This window comes from Sordaria macrospora, chromosome 1 (genome assembly GCF_033870435.1).
Source record: "Sordaria macrospora chromosome 1, complete sequence".
NCBI classification, from domain to species: domain Eukaryota; kingdom Fungi; phylum Ascomycota; class Sordariomycetes; order Sordariales; family Sordariaceae; genus Sordaria; species Sordaria macrospora.
This window is the reverse complement of record NC_089371.1, coordinates 8,815,466-8,832,878: the sequence shown is the minus strand read 5'-3', so window position 1 is coordinate 8,832,878 and position 17,413 is coordinate 8,815,466. Positions and strand designations below refer to the sequence as shown.

At 53.4% G+C, this 17,413-nt stretch overlaps 3 protein-coding genes across 3 annotated transcripts; 2 read left to right on the top strand and 1 right to left on the bottom strand.

The window, feature by feature from the left end:
• The first annotated feature begins 2,002 nt into the window (after positions 1-2,002).
• SMAC4_04827 (uncharacterized protein) lies at positions 2,003-10,034 on the top strand. Its single transcript, XM_066090191.1, has 2 exons — positions 2,003-8,905; positions 9,040-10,034. The coding sequence occupies exons 1-2, from the start codon at positions 2,006-2,008 to the stop codon at positions 9,151-9,153; spliced, it is 7,014 nt and encodes a 2,337-aa protein (XP_065945917.1). The 5' UTR covers positions 2,003-2,005; the 3' UTR covers positions 9,154-10,034.
• A 935-nt stretch (positions 10,035-10,969) lies between these two features.
• On the bottom strand, positions 10,970-13,510 carry SMAC4_04826 (uncharacterized protein; the record flags this gene model as incomplete). Its single annotated transcript, XM_003347472.2, has 1 exon — positions 10,970-13,510. One exon carries the CDS (start codon positions 13,508-13,510, stop codon positions 11,354-11,356), a length of 2,157 nt encoding a protein of 718 aa, XP_003347520.1. The 3' UTR covers positions 10,970-11,353.
• A 468-nt stretch (positions 13,511-13,978) lies between these two features.
• Positions 13,979-17,221, top strand: SMAC4_04825 (uncharacterized protein). Its single transcript, XM_003347471.2, has 3 exons — positions 13,979-14,345; positions 14,399-16,135; positions 16,448-17,221. The coding sequence occupies exons 1-3, from the start codon at positions 14,261-14,263 to the stop codon at positions 17,032-17,034; spliced, it is 2,409 nt and encodes an 802-aa protein (XP_003347519.2). The 5' UTR covers positions 13,979-14,260; the 3' UTR covers positions 17,035-17,221.
• Positions 17,222-17,413: the final 192 nt, after the last annotated feature.

Sequence of the window (17,413 nt, the reverse complement as noted above, 5' to 3'; positions counted from 1 at the left end):
TGCATAACAGACAGTTAACTCTCCACCCGACCCAAAATGCAGACATTCTTCAACCATCCGAAACACAACTGTCAAAGCCCGATATCTAGAGATTTAAGTCGGAGGTACTGCCTCAGACTCTGCTACTGCCCGTGTGTATGTCCGGTAGTGGCACAAGAAGGGGACATGGGAACAGAGGGACATGAGGCACAGCAACTTTGAGCAATGTCACTTGAGGTTACCTACCCCGGACTTGTCTGATTGGGCACGATGGAGAACAGCCGCTAACAATTTCCCCTTGCTCCAACTGCTCCATTACTCCAGTGGATGGCGGATGCGCGCAATGGAGGAAGCCACGAGGGCGCCACAGTGTTTCGAGCCTTTCATTTTGAGGGGGAATGTTGCCGGCCGAAAGAAGTGGACGGGCCAATCTCCTTTTATGGATTTATTTCCATCAGGATGGGTGGCTTCCCTCCTTCCCTCCTTTACAATGGCTGATTGCTGCGGGTGGTGTTCGTATTCTTGCACTTCTCAAACGTCTACGGCCGGAGAAGGATTTTGGTCGCAGTCCTTGCTTTTCCCCAGACACCGGACCGGACATTTTTTTTCTTTTGCCATGGCACTCAAGGTTGCAGTGGTACCTTGCTTTGAGTTCCACGCTATACCACGCACAGTATAGGATCCCATTGGTCTTTTACAGGACAGGACAGTGTTGGTGACCGATAGACGCCCACACGCCGTCCCCCATCATGATCACCATCAGCAGCAGATGTCTGCCACTATCCCTTGATACCACAGTGACCACATCTTGAGGCCTGACCTGAACGGGACCTGCATTGGACTCAGGCTGTCTCGCATCGGGCCGTGATGGTGATGGTATCAGCAAGACCTTTGAGGAACTGTCAGGGGCCGGTAGGTACAGGCAGATGCACTGCATATCTTCGCACTATAGCAAGCTTGGCAGAATCCACATTGGTACCACTTTATACTGATGGACGGCAGAAGGGGTTCGTTCTGGAACGTCATTAGCACAGGGACAAATTATAGCGGGATCCATCGATATACCGAAATAGCTGTTGAGAAGGGAATGTCTCACGATGTGCAGTATGAGAAATGATTTGGGGATGGAGCCAGATTAACGAAGAGCGGGAGGAATTCGGTCTTATCTCGTTAATTGTTAGTAAACAAGCTCTGTATGTAAGAAATGCAGATGCCAGGGGAAAAAGAGGGGAACCTCACCAGAGGAGGCAGGCACACATATGGTGTTGCAGCGTCCCGAACCACCGACAGAGGGCAGAGGCAGGCACAGCAGAGTAACACCCCCCTCGACGTAGGGACAGACCCCTGGTCACCACAGACGGGATTGAAGATTGGGTCGCTTTAGTTTTCAATATGGAAGATCTCTTCAACCTTGACTTTGACTTTTGCGATTCCATCCATCCCATCGCCCAACCACGTCGACACGTCACTGCCTTCATGCCCTGCCCTGACATCTGGCATGCTAGAGTGGCATTCAGGGTGCTGTATGGCATCCCAGACAGACGACATATCCCAGTGCAGAGGTAACCCCTGGCTTGCGCCTGTGCCTGTGCATGGATGATATCGACATTCTCAGGACCCAATTCGCACCGTTAACACCGCCTGTTACCGACACTTGACGACAACCTGAACAGGAACTGAGTTTTGAACTCGCCCCCCTCCCAGGCACTTATCGATCCCAGACTTCCCCTCCCCCTTCGTCAACTCTTTCCCGTCCCGCGTTTCGTCGACCGCGACTTTCACTTGGAAAAAAAACAAGAACAGGGGTCAGAGGTGCAAATCTCGTCAGAGTGCTGTTGGACTGAGGAGTCATCAGAGCCTAGTAAGGTGAACAAGAGCTGAGAGGGAGGGTCCGTGTTAAGAGAGAGACATTGTTCCCCTCCCACCGTTCGTCAAACAAGCAGAAGTTAGCAGCCGTACTATACCGCCTCTCACCACCAGACAAAAACAAGAAAGTCGTAACGGAAAAAGTAATGGTCGGGTCACCATGGACCACGGCAGCATCCAAGCAGACGAGGCTGCTTCACGAACTTCTTTACAAATCCAAAACCATGACCCCCGATCATCAACCCATGAGCTTATGGGTAGTTCAGATTCCCATCATCATCATCCTCATCACACACGCTCTCAGTCACAGTCGCAGTCACAATACAACCGCCACCACCATCACAACTACCATTCCTCTCTAGACAATATCGACCGTCGACACCCAGACTTGTACCAGTACCTCCAGGAGGCCGAATCACCCCACGGCCACAACCACGGCCACCACTCCCACACCCACACCCGTCCACCACAAGCACGCCGTGACTCCCACCAACAGGACCATCAGTCGTACTTCCCCGAACACTCGAGACAGTCCAGTCCCACACACCCGTCTGCGCCCGCGCCCGCATTAGACTTTGAGCCCCGACCCAGTCACTTGGCCAGCTTTTCAGCCAGTTATACCAGCTACCACTCAGCCAGTCGTCCACCTAGCCGTCGACAAAGTCCTCTAGCCAGTCCTCTGCTGAAAAGTCCCTTGGCCAGTCCTCGACTAACAAAAAGTCCATCAAGAACTCCCCTGGCCAGCCCGTCTGCCTCTGGCCACAGCCTCAACCAAAAGATTCCATTTGCTTCCCATGCCGCCGCCGTCAATCTCCAGGCTTTTGCCGCCAATGCAAGAGTCCCCGACTCGCTAGACGTGGGAGTGGACGAAGAAGAAGACCCCGACAACTTTTATCGTAGCTTTGGAACGGAAAGTGATGCCGTTGCCGCTGTAACAACCACCACCCCCAACCACACTACGGACCTGGACCTGGACCTGGACCCAATGAAGAAGAGCAGTACCTCGGCCACCTTACCACCACTCCAAGAACACAAACCACAAACGCAGTCCCCATCCTCCCCAAGGTCACCTTCGAATGGGGCCCTAAAGCCATCCCCTCTGCCTGCTGCTACACATGCTGCTACTCATGCTGCCGTTGCTGGCACCGCCAAAATGTCCAGCGGTCGTAGTGCGCATACTAATCCACCACCCAGTGCCTCTGGTGCTCGATCGGGTCTCCGCTCAGCATCGAATCCCGTTGACGATCGCCTTGGCGGCAATGGCAGGCCGGCGCTGACAACAGCTAACTCGTATGGGACTGCAGGTGGGGCTTACCCACCGGGGAGGAGCGTGAAGGACCTCACCAAGAAGTTCAACCAAACAGGGACATCCCACAACAGCCACAACAATAACCCAAGCCAACAGCGAGGACAACAACAGTCCAGACCCTTGAGAGACCCGACTACTTTTACCTCCACTTTGTCTGCCGCTTCCACCATCAAGGCTGGTCGATCTCCCAGCGTTGGCGCCCGAGCTGCCTCCTATTCGGCACGGTCCAGTAACACCACGACGACGACGACGACGACGACGACGACGACGGCTTCAGGGTCAGCGACGACATCTTCGATAGCCACATCGATACGGCGCTCGCGAGGAGACCCAACGACGAACAACGCCGGCAGCCCATCCCAAACATTGTACGGAGCACGATCCAGAAGTATTCCGCGGCCGCGACCCAAACTCTCGACCGACGATCGAATAACGAACCGCAACTCCCAATCGTTCGCGAACCGGATCAGCAAGCCCCGAAATAACGGTGGAGCCGCCGCAAACGGGCCGGCATCCAGGTCGCTGCCGCAGCTGTCCCCCACCACCGGATTGCCGTTACAATCATTGTCGCGATCGAATGGGCTGCTCTTTGGCGAGATCCTGCCCGACGAACAAGACGAGGTCACGGCTGGGTTTGGCATCCAAGGCCACCTGGGAGTAGTAGGGGGAGGTCGTCCCCGGCGGACTTCCGAGTCAAGCATACATGACCTCACAAGGCCCGGACCCCGCCTGCGCAGCTCCTCTCACTCGGATATGGGAGATATGGAGCCACAGTCTCCAACCGACTGGTACCGCGGGGCGGCCTCTGCGCTGCCTGACAGCTCAGCAAGAGTAGCTAAGAACCACTCTAGAGCCCATAGCGATGCCGTGGTCTCGTCCTCGTCCTCCAAATCAAGCAACACCCGGTCCGGCCGCGGCACAGCGACAACAAGTAGCAGGGCGGTTGGCAACACCGGCCGAACTACTCCGTCCACACCGACCACGCCCCTATCCTCCACCTCGCGCCTCCCCGTCATGGTCAAAAGAGCTAGTATTTCTGAAAGCCACGGAAGAAGCAGCCCGGTGTCCACCCGATCCAACTCCCCCGCCGCCGCACTAAAATACGGACAAACCCCTACCAGCGGAAGATCCTCCCGCCAGCAGCATGGGATACCGGCCTCGAGGGCCAAAACACCTGCCACCCGATCGAGCACCCCTTCCACGCCAGCGACCGCAACCGCCAAGCGATCCCAGACCTCGAATCGAAAAGCCGCCCCGAGTAACATCGCGACCCCTAGCAGCAGCAGCAATAACAACAACGGCCGGCTCAACGCATATGTGGCTGTGCCCGCTCCAAAACTATCTCCCTCGCTGCGAAGCTCGCGACCCCGGCAGTCCGTGGCCACTGCTACGACCGCGGCTTCCCGGATGAAATCCTCCACCGGCCGACCAACGTCCCCCGACAAGTCGAACCGCCGGGCCGGATCGAGGGCCGCCGACAACGTTGCTACCATTCGACGACGAAAGCTGTCCGTAGGACCCATCGATTTCGCCCAGCGACGAGAAACTATAAAGCTTGCATACAGCAAAACCATCAAAGATCAGCAGGCAAAGGAGGCCAGGGAGGCTGCGGCGGACAAGCGAAAGAAGGACATGGAGGCGGTCACCCGCGCCAAGGCCAAAGCGGAAGCTGCCGCTCTTGCTGCATTGCCCTCGGCCAAATCGTCTTCCGATTCAGTACATCGAAGAGCCTCGGAAGCAGGGAGACACACAGACAAGAAGGGGCTTGAAGAACCGCTCAAGCTTATTACCAACCTACCCGTAATACAGACACCGGCTCAACCACCTGCGAGCAACGGCCGTGATTCACCGACGTTAGGAATACCAGGAGGCTTTGTCGATAGTGACGACGAGCTCGATATTCCAATACCGCAATCAGCCATATCCGTTGCGACCGCAGTAACCGAGTTCGAAGAGGAAGAGCAAACAGAACCGCCACGGCCGCAGAGTCTCGAAGCGATTGACTATGCCTTGGGAAATATTGTGATTGACCAGCCACCAAGTCCACGAACCCTTGAACCGCCAGAACCAGCGCCTCCATTGGCATCGCCTTTGTCAACCCACAGCAAACGATTATCCTATCATTCGCCATTCGACGACGATGACGATGTGGACGATGACGACGATGTGTCTATCGAGATTGCGCTGGATACGTCTGTGCAGCAGCAGCAGCAGCAGCAGCAGCAGCCCTCGCAGCAACCGACGCCGACCCGGGGGGATTTCACTGCGACCAAGCCAACAACCATGGTTCCTGTGCAGCCAGATGCAGAAGACGAATACGTCCCCCAACCGTATACATATTCTTCACAAAATTACGAAACAACGGTCACGATATTGGGCCCCGAAAATGATTTTAGACCGTTGTACAAGGACCAAGCTCGTGACACGATGCCTCCATCCGGTCTGCACCATGCAGATGAGCCGCCGCTGAATGAGACATTGGGAGCCACCGGCTCTGGGCATTCACATTCCCAGCACCAGCAGCATCAGCACCAGCAGCAGCGCGAAGAACCCCGTGTTGAGGTCGAGAACCTGGAACGCCTCGAAGATTTTTATATTGGCCCGCATCTACGCGACAACATTGCCAGCCTGCGGGATTCGACTTTCACGTTATCGGACAACGGGGATCCATATGATGCACATCCCCCTTCCACAGCAGAGTACCAGCAAACACCTGACAGCTCACACTCCAACAGCCTGGCCGTACCTGCCTACTTGTCACCTGGCAACCGCCTCAGTCAGCATTCAGCCTGGACTGACTTTTCCTTTGGAAGCGATGACCAGAATGCTGCTCTAGATAGCCAAGATCCGCGTGATTCACGGCAGTTCAAGCAGCAGCAGCAGCAAACAGAACCCGAACCACCTGCGTCGTATAATAACTTTGACAGGAATCGGTCGAGCTTACGGCGTCCACCACCACCACGAAGTCCAGAATTATCACCGCTTGACCAGCCGCCCAGAGCGTCTACATCCTCCATGCTGGCCGACAAGGCCGACCCGCGGCAATCCTCAGAATTTGATAGGGACAATTCTGCTGCCCAGAAGAGGATACCATTAGTGTCGCACCAGACGGCCCCTGCTCGCCCAGCAGCAGCGAATAACTACGACGATTTGGACGAGAGCACCTACGAAGTGCTTTCCCGGCCCAATAGTTATCCACATACACATGATGAAAAGGAGTTTGGAACTGCCATCATCTCCTCTCCACCATCAGCTGGCCAATTTTCCTTCGAGACAGTGGACCGGTCGCATCTTTCCCGAACCGAGAGCAAGAGCATATCGTCCGAAGCTACAGATAACTTGACACAGGAGCAGAAGCGACTTCGGCAACGGCAGCTGGTCATCCGGGAGCTGATCGATACCGAAGAAATCTTTGTCCGGGATATGAGCGTTGTGGAGGAGATTTACAAGGGCACAGCGGAAGCGTGTCCTCAACTCGATTCCAAGACGATCAAGCTCATTTTCCGAAATACCGACGACATCATTGCCTTCCACCTGACGTTCCTTGCTCAGCTGAAGGATGGGGCGGCGAGTGTCTATCAGCCCAAGGGCAGGAAGTCACCTACCTTTGCACATGAGGCGTCGTCAAAGGACTCGGATACGACGACACTGGCGTCTATCAACTCCGGCGGGACCATGAACAAGCAGGAATTGGACGACGACAAGGACCGCCAGACCAGCCTCGGACCTCTCTTTACCAAGAACATCGACCAGCTCAAGGCCGTCCATGAAGTCTACCTCCGAACCAGTGATCTGTCTGCCAAACGCCTGATCCAGATCCAGGAGGACGATGCCGTCAAGGTGTGGCTGAACGAGTGCAGCGAGGGTGCCAAGGAACTGACAGCAGCCTGGAGTTTGGATTCCCTTCTCATCAAGCCCATGCAGAGGTTGACCAAGTACCCTGATATCATTGCTCATCTCCTCAAGTATACCCCAGCCGACCATCCCGATCGAGATGCACTCGTCAACGCCAAGTCTACCGTAATCAGCGCCATTGACGAGATCAACAGGACCAAGAGGAACTTTGAGCTTGTGGGTCAGATCGTCGGCAACAGGAAGCGCAAGGACTCGGATGTCCGAGCTGGTCTGGCCAGGGCTTTTGGCAAGCGTGTCGATAAGCTGCAAGGAGCAAGCAACAGGGCACCGGAAGACGAAGAATACGCCAAACTTCACGAGCGGTTCGGTGACGAGTTCCTTCGTCTGCAGGTGGTACTTCGCGATGTCGAGTTTTACACTCGAAGTGCCTCCACCTATGTCCACGAGTTTCTGCAATACGTAACTGCTATGGAGCTGGTTATGCGCTTGCAGCCATCGAGAGATTACGCCCATATTGAAAGCCGATGGGTCCAGTTCAGTGTCTCTATGCGGGACATGGAGAAGATCCTGGACAAACATCTAGTCGACGTTCGCAAACACGTTATCGAGCCATTTGAGCAAGTCATCAAATGTTACCAAAACCCTGGACTGGCTATCAAGAAGCGAGCGAAGCGCCGTCTTGACTACGAGCGCTACATGCAGCTTAAAGCCAACGGCAAGAAAATCGACAAGACCCTCGCCGAGGCCGTTGAGCAGTACGAAGCCCTCGATGATACCCTCAAGAAGGAGCTTCCCAAGCTTTCTAACCTGACCGCTGAGATTGGCAATATCTGCTTGGCCAAGTTCGTCAACATCCAAGCGGCGTGGTACTCCACCTGGAAAGAAAAAGTCAAGTCCCCCCTTGCCGACCTCGATCACGTCCCCGATCTGCCAGAGATCGTCAAGACCTTCCAGCGAGATTTCACCGAGCAAGTCGAGCGGGCAGGACAGCTCGTCATTCTCAAACCCGTTTCGCTGAGAGGTAGGACCTCCCAATCGACGTCGGATGATATTGGCTCTGGCTCTGTTCTGTCCAAGACTCGGTCGCGGCCATCTGAGCTTCTCACGCCTAGAGGTCGTGGTTTGTCTATCAACAGCGATTATGTCCCGTCTCTGCCGACACCTGACGTGTTGGGAAGATTTGACCTCTCACCCACCGGCACCACTGGTTCGGCGCTACCCAGTCCGGGACAGTATTACCGAGATTTCTACTCCGGCTTGTCCAACGGTCATCACTCAAGAGGCAACTCTACTGCTCCTCTCAGTCCAGACCCGTCATCGTCTTCGGCCCCAAGATCGGTACCCGCTACCCACGCTACTTCTACCACTGGCGGATACTCTACCCGCCCCACGACTGGTCGCAGTTTTGATTCAGGTAGTTTGCCTAGGCAGAGTACCGATTCCTACTCGGCTCAATCCGCCTCCGGCGGCACCCATCACACCAGCACCCACAGCCACAACAGCCAACACGGCGGCGTCGCACACTCCGGCTCAGGCCACACCCTCTCCCGCCGCGGGTCCTATACTTCCTCTCATCACAACTATGCGACAAGCGAACCCCGTCGTCAGTCAGGGTTGTTCCACTCTGCTTTGCCCATGGATGACGCAGATGAGCTTGACGAACACCACCATCACGCTGAAGCAGAAGCTGGGCCTAGTGGTCACAGTGGTCATGACATGCATATGTCAGGCGGTGCTGGTGCTGGTAGTACAAGTGGAGGAGGAAGCATGTTCATCTCGGCGGAAGCTGCCGCAGAAGCAAATGTCATGTGGTTGGCTGCTAGTCTGTTCGAGTTCAATATCGAGACTACCAAACATGAGGGCGGGTATCCTTATTTGACTTATCAAGCTGGGGAGGTACGTATTCTCCTTTTTTTCCCTTTCCCTTTTCCTTTTCCCTGTTGACATCCGCTGCGCTCGGCTTTTTTTTTCTTTTCCTCGCTTCGCTCGATCATTTCCTAGTAAACATAAAGCTAACATACAACGTGTAGATCTTCGACGTGGTGGCAGAAAAGGGCGAACTCTGGCTGGCCAAAAATCAAGACGACCCAACAAACGTCATCGGTTGGATCTGGAGCAAGCATTTCGCCAAGCTGGCGGAGTAGCAAGTCGCTGGTTGGTTTGAGGCGATGATTGCTAATGCTCGGGGAAGGGCGGAGAGGACGAGGATGGCTTCTGAAGACAAGAAGAAGGAGAAGGAGAGGGAGAAGGGTGGTGAGGTGAAGAAGGGGGATGAGGGGGGTTGATGGAGGGGTCGGGAACCCTTCTTTCATGAAGAGCCCGAAGGTTCTGCCTTCTGCTTCGTCACTGACCACCGCTACCTATCCGTCTTGGGGGTTTTCTCAGTGGTGGTGGTGACATCGCGTTGTTTTCTTATTCTTCACAAGTTCGGGGTAAGAAAACACTTTCGGCTGTTTACGTGTGTTGTTTTCGTTTTGCGAAGATTTTCTGGTTTTTGCTGCTTTATTGAGCATGGCGTTCAGAGACAGAGTTATTACCCACCTATCTTTTCTTTTGTTGCCGTTTCATACAGACAGACACTTTATGAGCACGAGCAAAAAAGGCTATTCGGTGCGGTTAGGTCTAAAGGGGAGCAGGAGGGCAGATGGGCAGGAAAGACAGGAGGTTACGGATGGATGGACTGAACCAGTGGACAGACATGGGCTTATTATTTTCTTTTACAATTGATTCCCAGGTCGGAGGATGAGGAGAAAGGGGGTGTGTGGGATCAAAGGACCACCATCTGTCGGAGCTGGGCTTGGTCCTGGACCTGGACCCGGACCTGGACCCGGACTCGCCTAAGGCAAACAAACAAGCACCTAGGGGCGGACGACGGACAGGCCCGGCCCAGGGGGTTGGGAAAAGAGAAGGAAGATAAATCTTGATGACTAGGTTGCTATTATATCTACAAGGGAGGTAAAAAGAAGAAGACAAAAGAGTAAAATAGCTTAGTTACCAGGTATTGTGTAATATCAAATGTCACGGATGTACTATGGATATTACGTCGTTCAAACTTGTCGTTGAGTTCTGCCTAGAGGTCCTCAGATCCCCTATGGAACAGCCATGTTGCGCTCAGTTATGTAGTCATGTTCCCACAATGAAGAGAGTCGGTCAAGTCAATGTCAGTCGGTCAGTCACCAGATCATTCATCATTCATTCATGAGACGTTCGGTCGTTCGGTCGTTCGGTCGTTCGGTCGTCCGGTCGTGCTTGGAGCAGAAAAAGGGAGGCAATCAGTCAGTCAGTCACCCGATAGATGGATTTCATTTATTTATTCATGAGAGAAACGCTCGTAACCAACCCACCTACCTACCTACCTACCTACTTACTTACTTGTGCCCTTCTGAACCTAGAGGTAGGTGTGATAACAGAGTAGGTACCTGGCGATACTATGGGTCTATAAGGTAGTGTCAGGTTGTCAGTTGCCCGTAGAGGTAGGTAGGTAGATACCTTACCAAGTCAAGTTAAGTTATGTCAAGGCACGTTATGTCAAATCAAGTCAAGTCAGACCAGGGGAAGCTGTCCTTGGGGAGATTTTAAGGGACGCCATCCACTCGGCTTCGTTTCTCGTTCTTCGTGCCTCGTTCGTAATACCTTGAAAGGTAGCTAGTTAGTTTAGTTAGTGTAGATATCGGGTGAACCAAATCCAGCCAGGTACCTAGGTGGCTGGTCTGTTGATCATGGTAGAAATAGAAATGCGGTACCATAGGGAACGGAAGTCTGTATGTGTCGGATACATGCCTACTCTACTGCGTGTTGAAAAAAGAGGGAACGGGGGGAACTTTGGGAGAGAGGGTGTCCATGATCAATATGTGCGTTGTGCATGCACATTCATCATGATGATACTTCCATGAACGCGGTCACGTAAAGCGAGATGAGTTGTGCATTCATTTCCTGCGAGCCAATTCATGGTTGTGAAGTCTTTGATTTCTTTGCCTCTATATACGACGGCAAGTCTATGTAAGGTAACATGTTGCCGACTAGGACTTTCTGTGTCCTGTGACATACTCTTCTCTTTTGAGTCTCTCTCTTCTCCTTTTGTCTTTCAGTAAACAAAACAACTAAACAAAACTAAACAAGATTCCCAAACGCCTATAACACCAACCCTTTACCCCGGGTAACCACCCTATGATATACTTTTGAATGCTTTCAAACTTCAAACGCGCCGTGCCATGCCCCTATACAATGCGTCATCAATGCTTCAATGCTCCTCCATGCTGCTCCATGCATGCCTCTTTCTTTTCCAACAAACGCAAAACAAATCATCGACAACACTTCCATCAACATCCCAAACATCAAAACAACTCAATCATCCAAAGCCTCGCCACTCAAAATCCCCCTCAAAATCCCCGTCCCCGCTCCATCCTCCTTCAACAACGTCTGCTCAACCTCCCGTTCCCCAACACAACTAGCCACCCTCTTCTCATCGCCCGCCACCAGAGCGCCTCCCATGCCAAAAACATCCTTCTTCTTCTTGCCTCCCCTCTTCGGCGTGCCCACCCCCGGAGAACTGTACCCCAGCGCAGTAAACGACCCTGTCTTGCCATCCACGGGCGTGATCAAGCTGAGAGTTTCAAGGGAAGAGACAACCTCGCGGAACTCGGATGATGACAGCGGGTGCAAAAGCGAGTCCTGCTTGCAGAGCTTGGTGTATGCCTCGTACAAAGTCTTGACTGTAGGCGCAATGGGTGTTTCGGCTTGTTTCCTTGATGGAGTACCGGTGCCAGTCGTAGAGGTGAAGCTGGCTGATGCAGAGTTAAGAGCTTCACTCTGCGCAGCGCGGTTCCGTTTCTCAATGGCGACCAAAGCACACAGAGCGGCTTTTTGCTGCAGGTTGAGCGTCTTCAAGCGCTGCGTGGTGCCGTTGCTGAATGCTGCAGCAGTGACTTTGCTTAGGTGCGCAATGCTGACGCGCGGCGCGGTGGCGGGCGTCAGGGCCTGCAGGGATTTGAGCAGAGAGGCGGAAACGCTCGCGCTGGGCTTTCCGGTGGAGGTGATGCTCCGGAAGAGTGAAGATAAAGGCGCAGAACCAGAGAGGTTGGTGTTTTCGCCTAGGACGCTCTTTTTGGATGGAGACATTTGTAGCATCTGCTCTTTGACTTCGTTCTCGTGCTTGAGACGGGTCTCGGACTCGACTAGGTCGATAGCGCGGCGGCAGATCTCAAAGGCGCGACGCAGGTCGCCTGTTTGGCTGGAGACTTTGCGCGAGCAGAGCTCGATGGCGGCTGGGTGGAAGAACGGGATGTAGTTGGGATCCTTGGGTGTTCCACCGGGAAGCAGGCTCTTGAGGCGCGTGATGATGATGTTCTTGACCTGAGGCGCCGTGTATGGAAGGATGGGCAAAAGCTCAGGCTTGAGGTTGCGCGACTTGAGGCGCGGCAGGAAGCGGTCTGTGAGGTCGAGCGCGTTGGCGATGCCGATCAGGGCAAGGTGCGAGTTCTTCTTTTCGAGCGACCATTCGAAGAGGCTGTAGAGACTTTCGGGGTCAAGAGTGAGGATGTGGTCGATTTCGTCCAACACCACAAGGAAGACGTCCTGGGTCTTTTTCTTGGGCAAAATAAGCCTTTGAAGTGCCGCCACCACGTCGCTTTCGGTTGAGAGTTCCTCCTTGTCCTCATCTTGGCTGACTAGCTGGTCGAGAAGGGTGACGTAGAGATCCTTGGAGGACTTGATGCTCATGCAGTTGATGTATGCCTTGCGCACTGTTGACGTCTCGGATGCGAACTTGTCTGTGACATTATTGACAATCGCGCTCTTTCCGGTGCCAGGAGGTCCGCTGACGTAGAGGCAGCCGCTGGGATGTGCGGTGGTACAGCGATTCAGAAAAGTGTTGAGCTTCTCGCGCTCGTCGTCGCGCCCAATGAGTTCCCCGGGATCCGCACTTCGGGAGAAGAGTTGACGAGCTTGATGGTAGACAGTTTGAGAAGCCGCAGGTGTCATGGGTGTGCTTGGTGTCATGCGCCTGGAGAGCTTGCCGACAGACATGACGCGATGGCGCGGAGTGGTGACTGCTGCCTTTGCGAAGACATCATAATGTCGCGGTGTGGAAGGTGTGACTGGAGCGGTCTTTGGCGGACTGGCGATGATTGATTTGCGCCTTCTTAGGAGTGACTTTGATGGTGTCTCCGCCTCATTGATGACTTCCTCGCTGTTGTCTTCTGATGGTTTGCGGTTTTCCTTGTGATTCTCCACGTCGTCGGCAATCGGCTTTGGTGGTGAGGCGGCCTTCTCCTTCTCTGCTTGGATGTGGTCGGGCTCATGATGGATCTCTGGATGAATTCGGAGAGAGCGTCTTGTGCGCTTTACGGCAAGAGGGCCTAGTGTGATCTCCTCATCTTGGAGTGTGTCAGTATGAATGCTCCCAAGGGCAAGCCTAGATGGTGTCGTCAGTTGTGGCCCACCTGTGAGTCTAGTGCTCCTTCTCCTCTTCCCCAGAGTCGTGGACGCGCTAGGCGAGGTCATGATTTTTTATAAAGTCCAAAACACCAGTTGCAATGCAGAAACACAGATACGAGCAGCAATCGCGTGGAAAGAATGATGCGCGGGTGTTGATGGTTGTGATGGACTTTTGTGGTTGTATGGTTGTAAGGTGGAAAGAGGAACCTTGAGAAGCACTCACGGTTGCACTGCACCAAAGTAGAATTCCAGTTTCGCGCTCCACCCCCTGGTGCATGCCAGTGTGGGGACGCGCCCGCGAATAAGTGGGGCTGCAGTTCGTACCTCGACGCGCTTCCCCGCTACACTGCGCGTTTCAATTAAGCCCGGTTGCGCATGAGCCACGTGTACTGTGGCTTGTACTGTTTCCATTTGTGGCGCATCCCCTTGCGTCAAGCGGGGCTGTTTCCAGGCACGGTGTCCACCTCCCCGCACTACTCTCCCCTGCTGGTGTTGGAAAGTGGCGATCTCCGTTCCGTTCCCTTGGACCTCCTCTTTGCCGAGCCCAACTGACCTCTCCCGGATGACAAGCGCCGGCCGTTGACAGGATAAGAAGGAGACTACACTTAGACCTCCAATATGCCACTGCCCCTTGGCTGTACTTATCGATATCATGACCGCAAGCCATGACAAGTTATCCACCCCAGCGTCTAATCAGATGTCCATGTCGATAGCTCGCTATTATCACAGAAATATCAAAGTCGGTTAACAGAAGTGCTTCTTTGTCTTTTGTTCTTTCTGTCTCTTGATGAACTTGGTGATGCTTGAAGGTTCTAGATGATGGGTTCATTACACATTCAACATGATGGCCATAACGCCGAAGTGGAAAAGATAAGAGAAGAAGAGTATCCCATGCTGAAAGGTAAGTCATCTCCAACACTTTTCTATCTCCTGTCACTAACACAAAACAAACAGACTCCATCTACCTCGACCATGCCGGCACCACCCCCTATCCCAAGTCCCTAATGGACCGTTTCGCCCACGAGATGACCACCAACCTCTTCGGCAACCCTCATTCCGCCTCGGCCTCCTCCCAACTATCCACCCAGCGCATCCAAGACATCCGTCTCCGAGCCCTGCAGTTCTTCAACGCCGACCCAGCCGACTTCGATCTCGTTTTTGTTGCGAACGCCACAGCTGGTATCAAGCTGGTCGTCGATACCATGCGATGTCTCCCCACGGGCTTTGACTATGCCTATCACCAAGCCAGCCACACCAGCCTAGTTGGAGTTCGGGAAGAAGCCAGAAGTAGTGTTTGTCTGGATAATCGACAGATGGAGGATTGGCTAGTAGGGGATTGCCCTTTGAAAGAGGAGGAAGAAGAACAAAGGCCGATCCTATTTGCATACCCAGCTCAGTCAAACATGGACGGCCGTCGCTATCCCATTTCTTGGTCTTCCCAAGTTCGGCACAGCGAGGAAACCGAAACAATCCGAAACCGAAAAACATATACCCTCCTAGACGCCGCCGCCCTCGTCTCCTCATCCCCTCTTGACCTCAGCAACGCCCAAACAGCACCCGACTTCGTCGTTTTCTCTTTTTATAAAATATTCGGCTTCCCTGACCTCGGCGCATTGATCGTCCGCAAGGATTCCCAGGATATCTTTGCTTCAAGACGGTACTTCGGCGGTGGAACGGTTGATATGGTCGTCTGTCTAAAAGAACAATGGCACGCTCCAAAAGATGGATTTCTCCATGAAAGACTGGAGGATGGAACGTTACCGGTACATAATATCATAGCGCTGGATGTCGCTATGGATGTGCATAGGGAGTTGTTTGGGAGTATGGAAAAGGTGGCTGCGCATACGGGGTTTCTTGTGAGGAGGTTATATCGGGGTTTGGAAGGGTTGAGGCATGCAAATGGGGAGGAGGTTTGTACCATTTACTCGCCCGATCCTGAACTGGAACAAACAGGGCCAACGGTGGCGTTCAACATCCACAACTCGCAAGGGACGTGGATCAGTCTCGCAGAAGTGGAAAAATTAGCGATGCTAAAGGGGATACATATCCGTACCGGAGGGGTGTGTAACCCCGGCGGTATCGCCTCTGCTTTGGGCTTGGAGCCATGGGAGATGAAGCAGAACTTTTCCTCGGGGTTCCGGTGCGGAACAGATAATGATATCATGGGCGGGAAGCCGACGGGTATCATAAGAGCGAGTCTGGGGGCGATGAGTACGATAAAAGACGTGGCCGGGTTTGTGCACTTTATGGAGGAATTTTATCGCGAGGATACACTACCAGTATCACTACCGGTCTTACCTTCGCCAGACTTGGACTCGGATACGAAACTTCAGCTCCAACCACCATTACAAAACACACCCGAGCTTGTCGTGAAAAGCATAACAGTCTACCCCATCAAATCCTGCGCCGGCTTCTCCGTCCCCCCAGACACAGACTGGGAAGTCCGCCCCGAAGGCCTAGCCTGGGACAGAGAATGGTGTCTAGTCCACCGCGGCTCTGGCCAGGCTCTCAGCCAGAAACGATACCCCAAGATGGCCCTTCTACGACCAAATCTGGATTTTACTAGGGGTGAATTGCAAGTTACTTACGCCGGCGCAGGCGAGATTCTATCCAGTTCAGGTCCACCATCATCAATATCAGTCCCGCTGTCGAAAAACCCAAAGATGATTGTACCAAAGAAATCCGGTACGGGTATGTCCTCCCGCGTCTGCGGTGAGGAAATCACTGCTCAAACATATGCTTCCGCACAAATTAATGATTTCTTCTCGACTGTACTCGGAGTGCCGTGTGTGTTGGCTAGGTTCCCGCCGGGCGGGCAGGGGAAGGGGATGAGGCATGCTAAGGCGCATTTGCAAAAACACCAGCAGCCTCAGTCACAACCACAGCCCGCAGTGTCTGTACCATCAAAGCAGACAAAGACGGCCAAAACACCGGCGATGATGCCAGGTGCTTTTCCCTCTGCTGAAACGGAGGTAGAAACACCCCCATCACCGCCTGACTCAGATACCGAACAACGGTCGACGACACCTACCGAGGAAAGTCAGGGACCAAAGCCAAGAAGGATATTATTGTCGAATGAAAGTCCGATTTTGGCGATAACGACTACGAGCGTCGATGCTCTCAATGCGTCTGTTGCTGCTCTCAACCCGGAGGCACAAAGGGCGATATCGGAGGCGGTCTTTAGGGCTAATCTTATCTTTACCCCTTCTCATTCCTCCTCCTCTTACGACCCATCTTCTTCCCCGTCTTCTTCCCCGTCTTCCCCGTCTTCCCCTCTAATCTCTGGTGATGGCTTAAACCCAAAACTGAAACCCTACGAAGAAGATACCTGGTCCTCTGTCCATATCGGCACCAACAAGCATGGCTTCCAAATGCTAGGTTCCTGCAGAAGATGTCACATGGTCTGCATTGACCAAAAAATGGGCGAGAAGATTAGTGGAGGGGAACCGTTTGTTACGCTGAGCAAGACGAGGAGGTTTGAGGGTAAGGTGTTCTTTGGGGTTCATATGGGTTTGGCTGAGGAGGAGAATGCTGGAAGTGGGAAGGTGGTGAAGGTTAGGGTTGGGGATGTCGTTTTGCCCCAGGTCTGAGGCTGAACCTTTGAACTGAGTGGGAGTCCCAGTCTCAAGTCTGAGTAGAAGTCGGAGTTTGTGGTTTGTTTGGAGTTTTGGTTGAGTCGATGGCAATTCAATGTTGGGTCTGCGGGAGGTTTTGGATGGTTGACTCTGAAGTAGTGAATACCAGCAGCACGAACTGAGACTCGTTAACTGAATGAATGGTTTGATATAAATACTGCTTAACTGTGGTAAGCGGAAACAAATAACGGTTCCGTCCTCTTAAGCTGACGAGTGTGTAGGCCATGTTAAGTGAAGGAAAAGCATGGGGAAAAAATTGATGCGCAAAAAACTGTCAAGTGTCTGTGTCTGTGTCTGTGTCTATGTGTGTCTACGAACTGCATGGAATCTTGTG

Bases quoted from the DNA above. Each gene is read 5' to 3' on its own strand.
- SMAC4_04827 (XM_066090191.1), top strand. From the start codon at position 2,006: ATGGACCACGGCAGCATCCAAGCAGACGAGGCTGCTTCACGAACTTCT. The intron at 8,906-9,039 runs GTACGTATTCTC...TACAACGTGTAG, and splicing joins TGACTTATCAAGCTGGGGAG to ATCTTCGACGTGGTGGCAGA.
- SMAC4_04825 (XM_003347471.2), top strand. From the start codon at position 14,261: ATGATGGGTTCATTACACATTCAACATGATGGCCATAACGCCGAAGTG. The intron at 14,346-14,398 runs GTAAGTCATCTC...CAAAACAAACAG, and splicing joins AGAGTATCCCATGCTGAAAG to ACTCCATCTACCTCGACCAT. The intron at 16,136-16,447 runs GTATGTCCTCCC...CGCCTGACTCAG, and splicing joins ACCAAAGAAATCCGGTACGG to ATACCGAACAACGGTCGACG.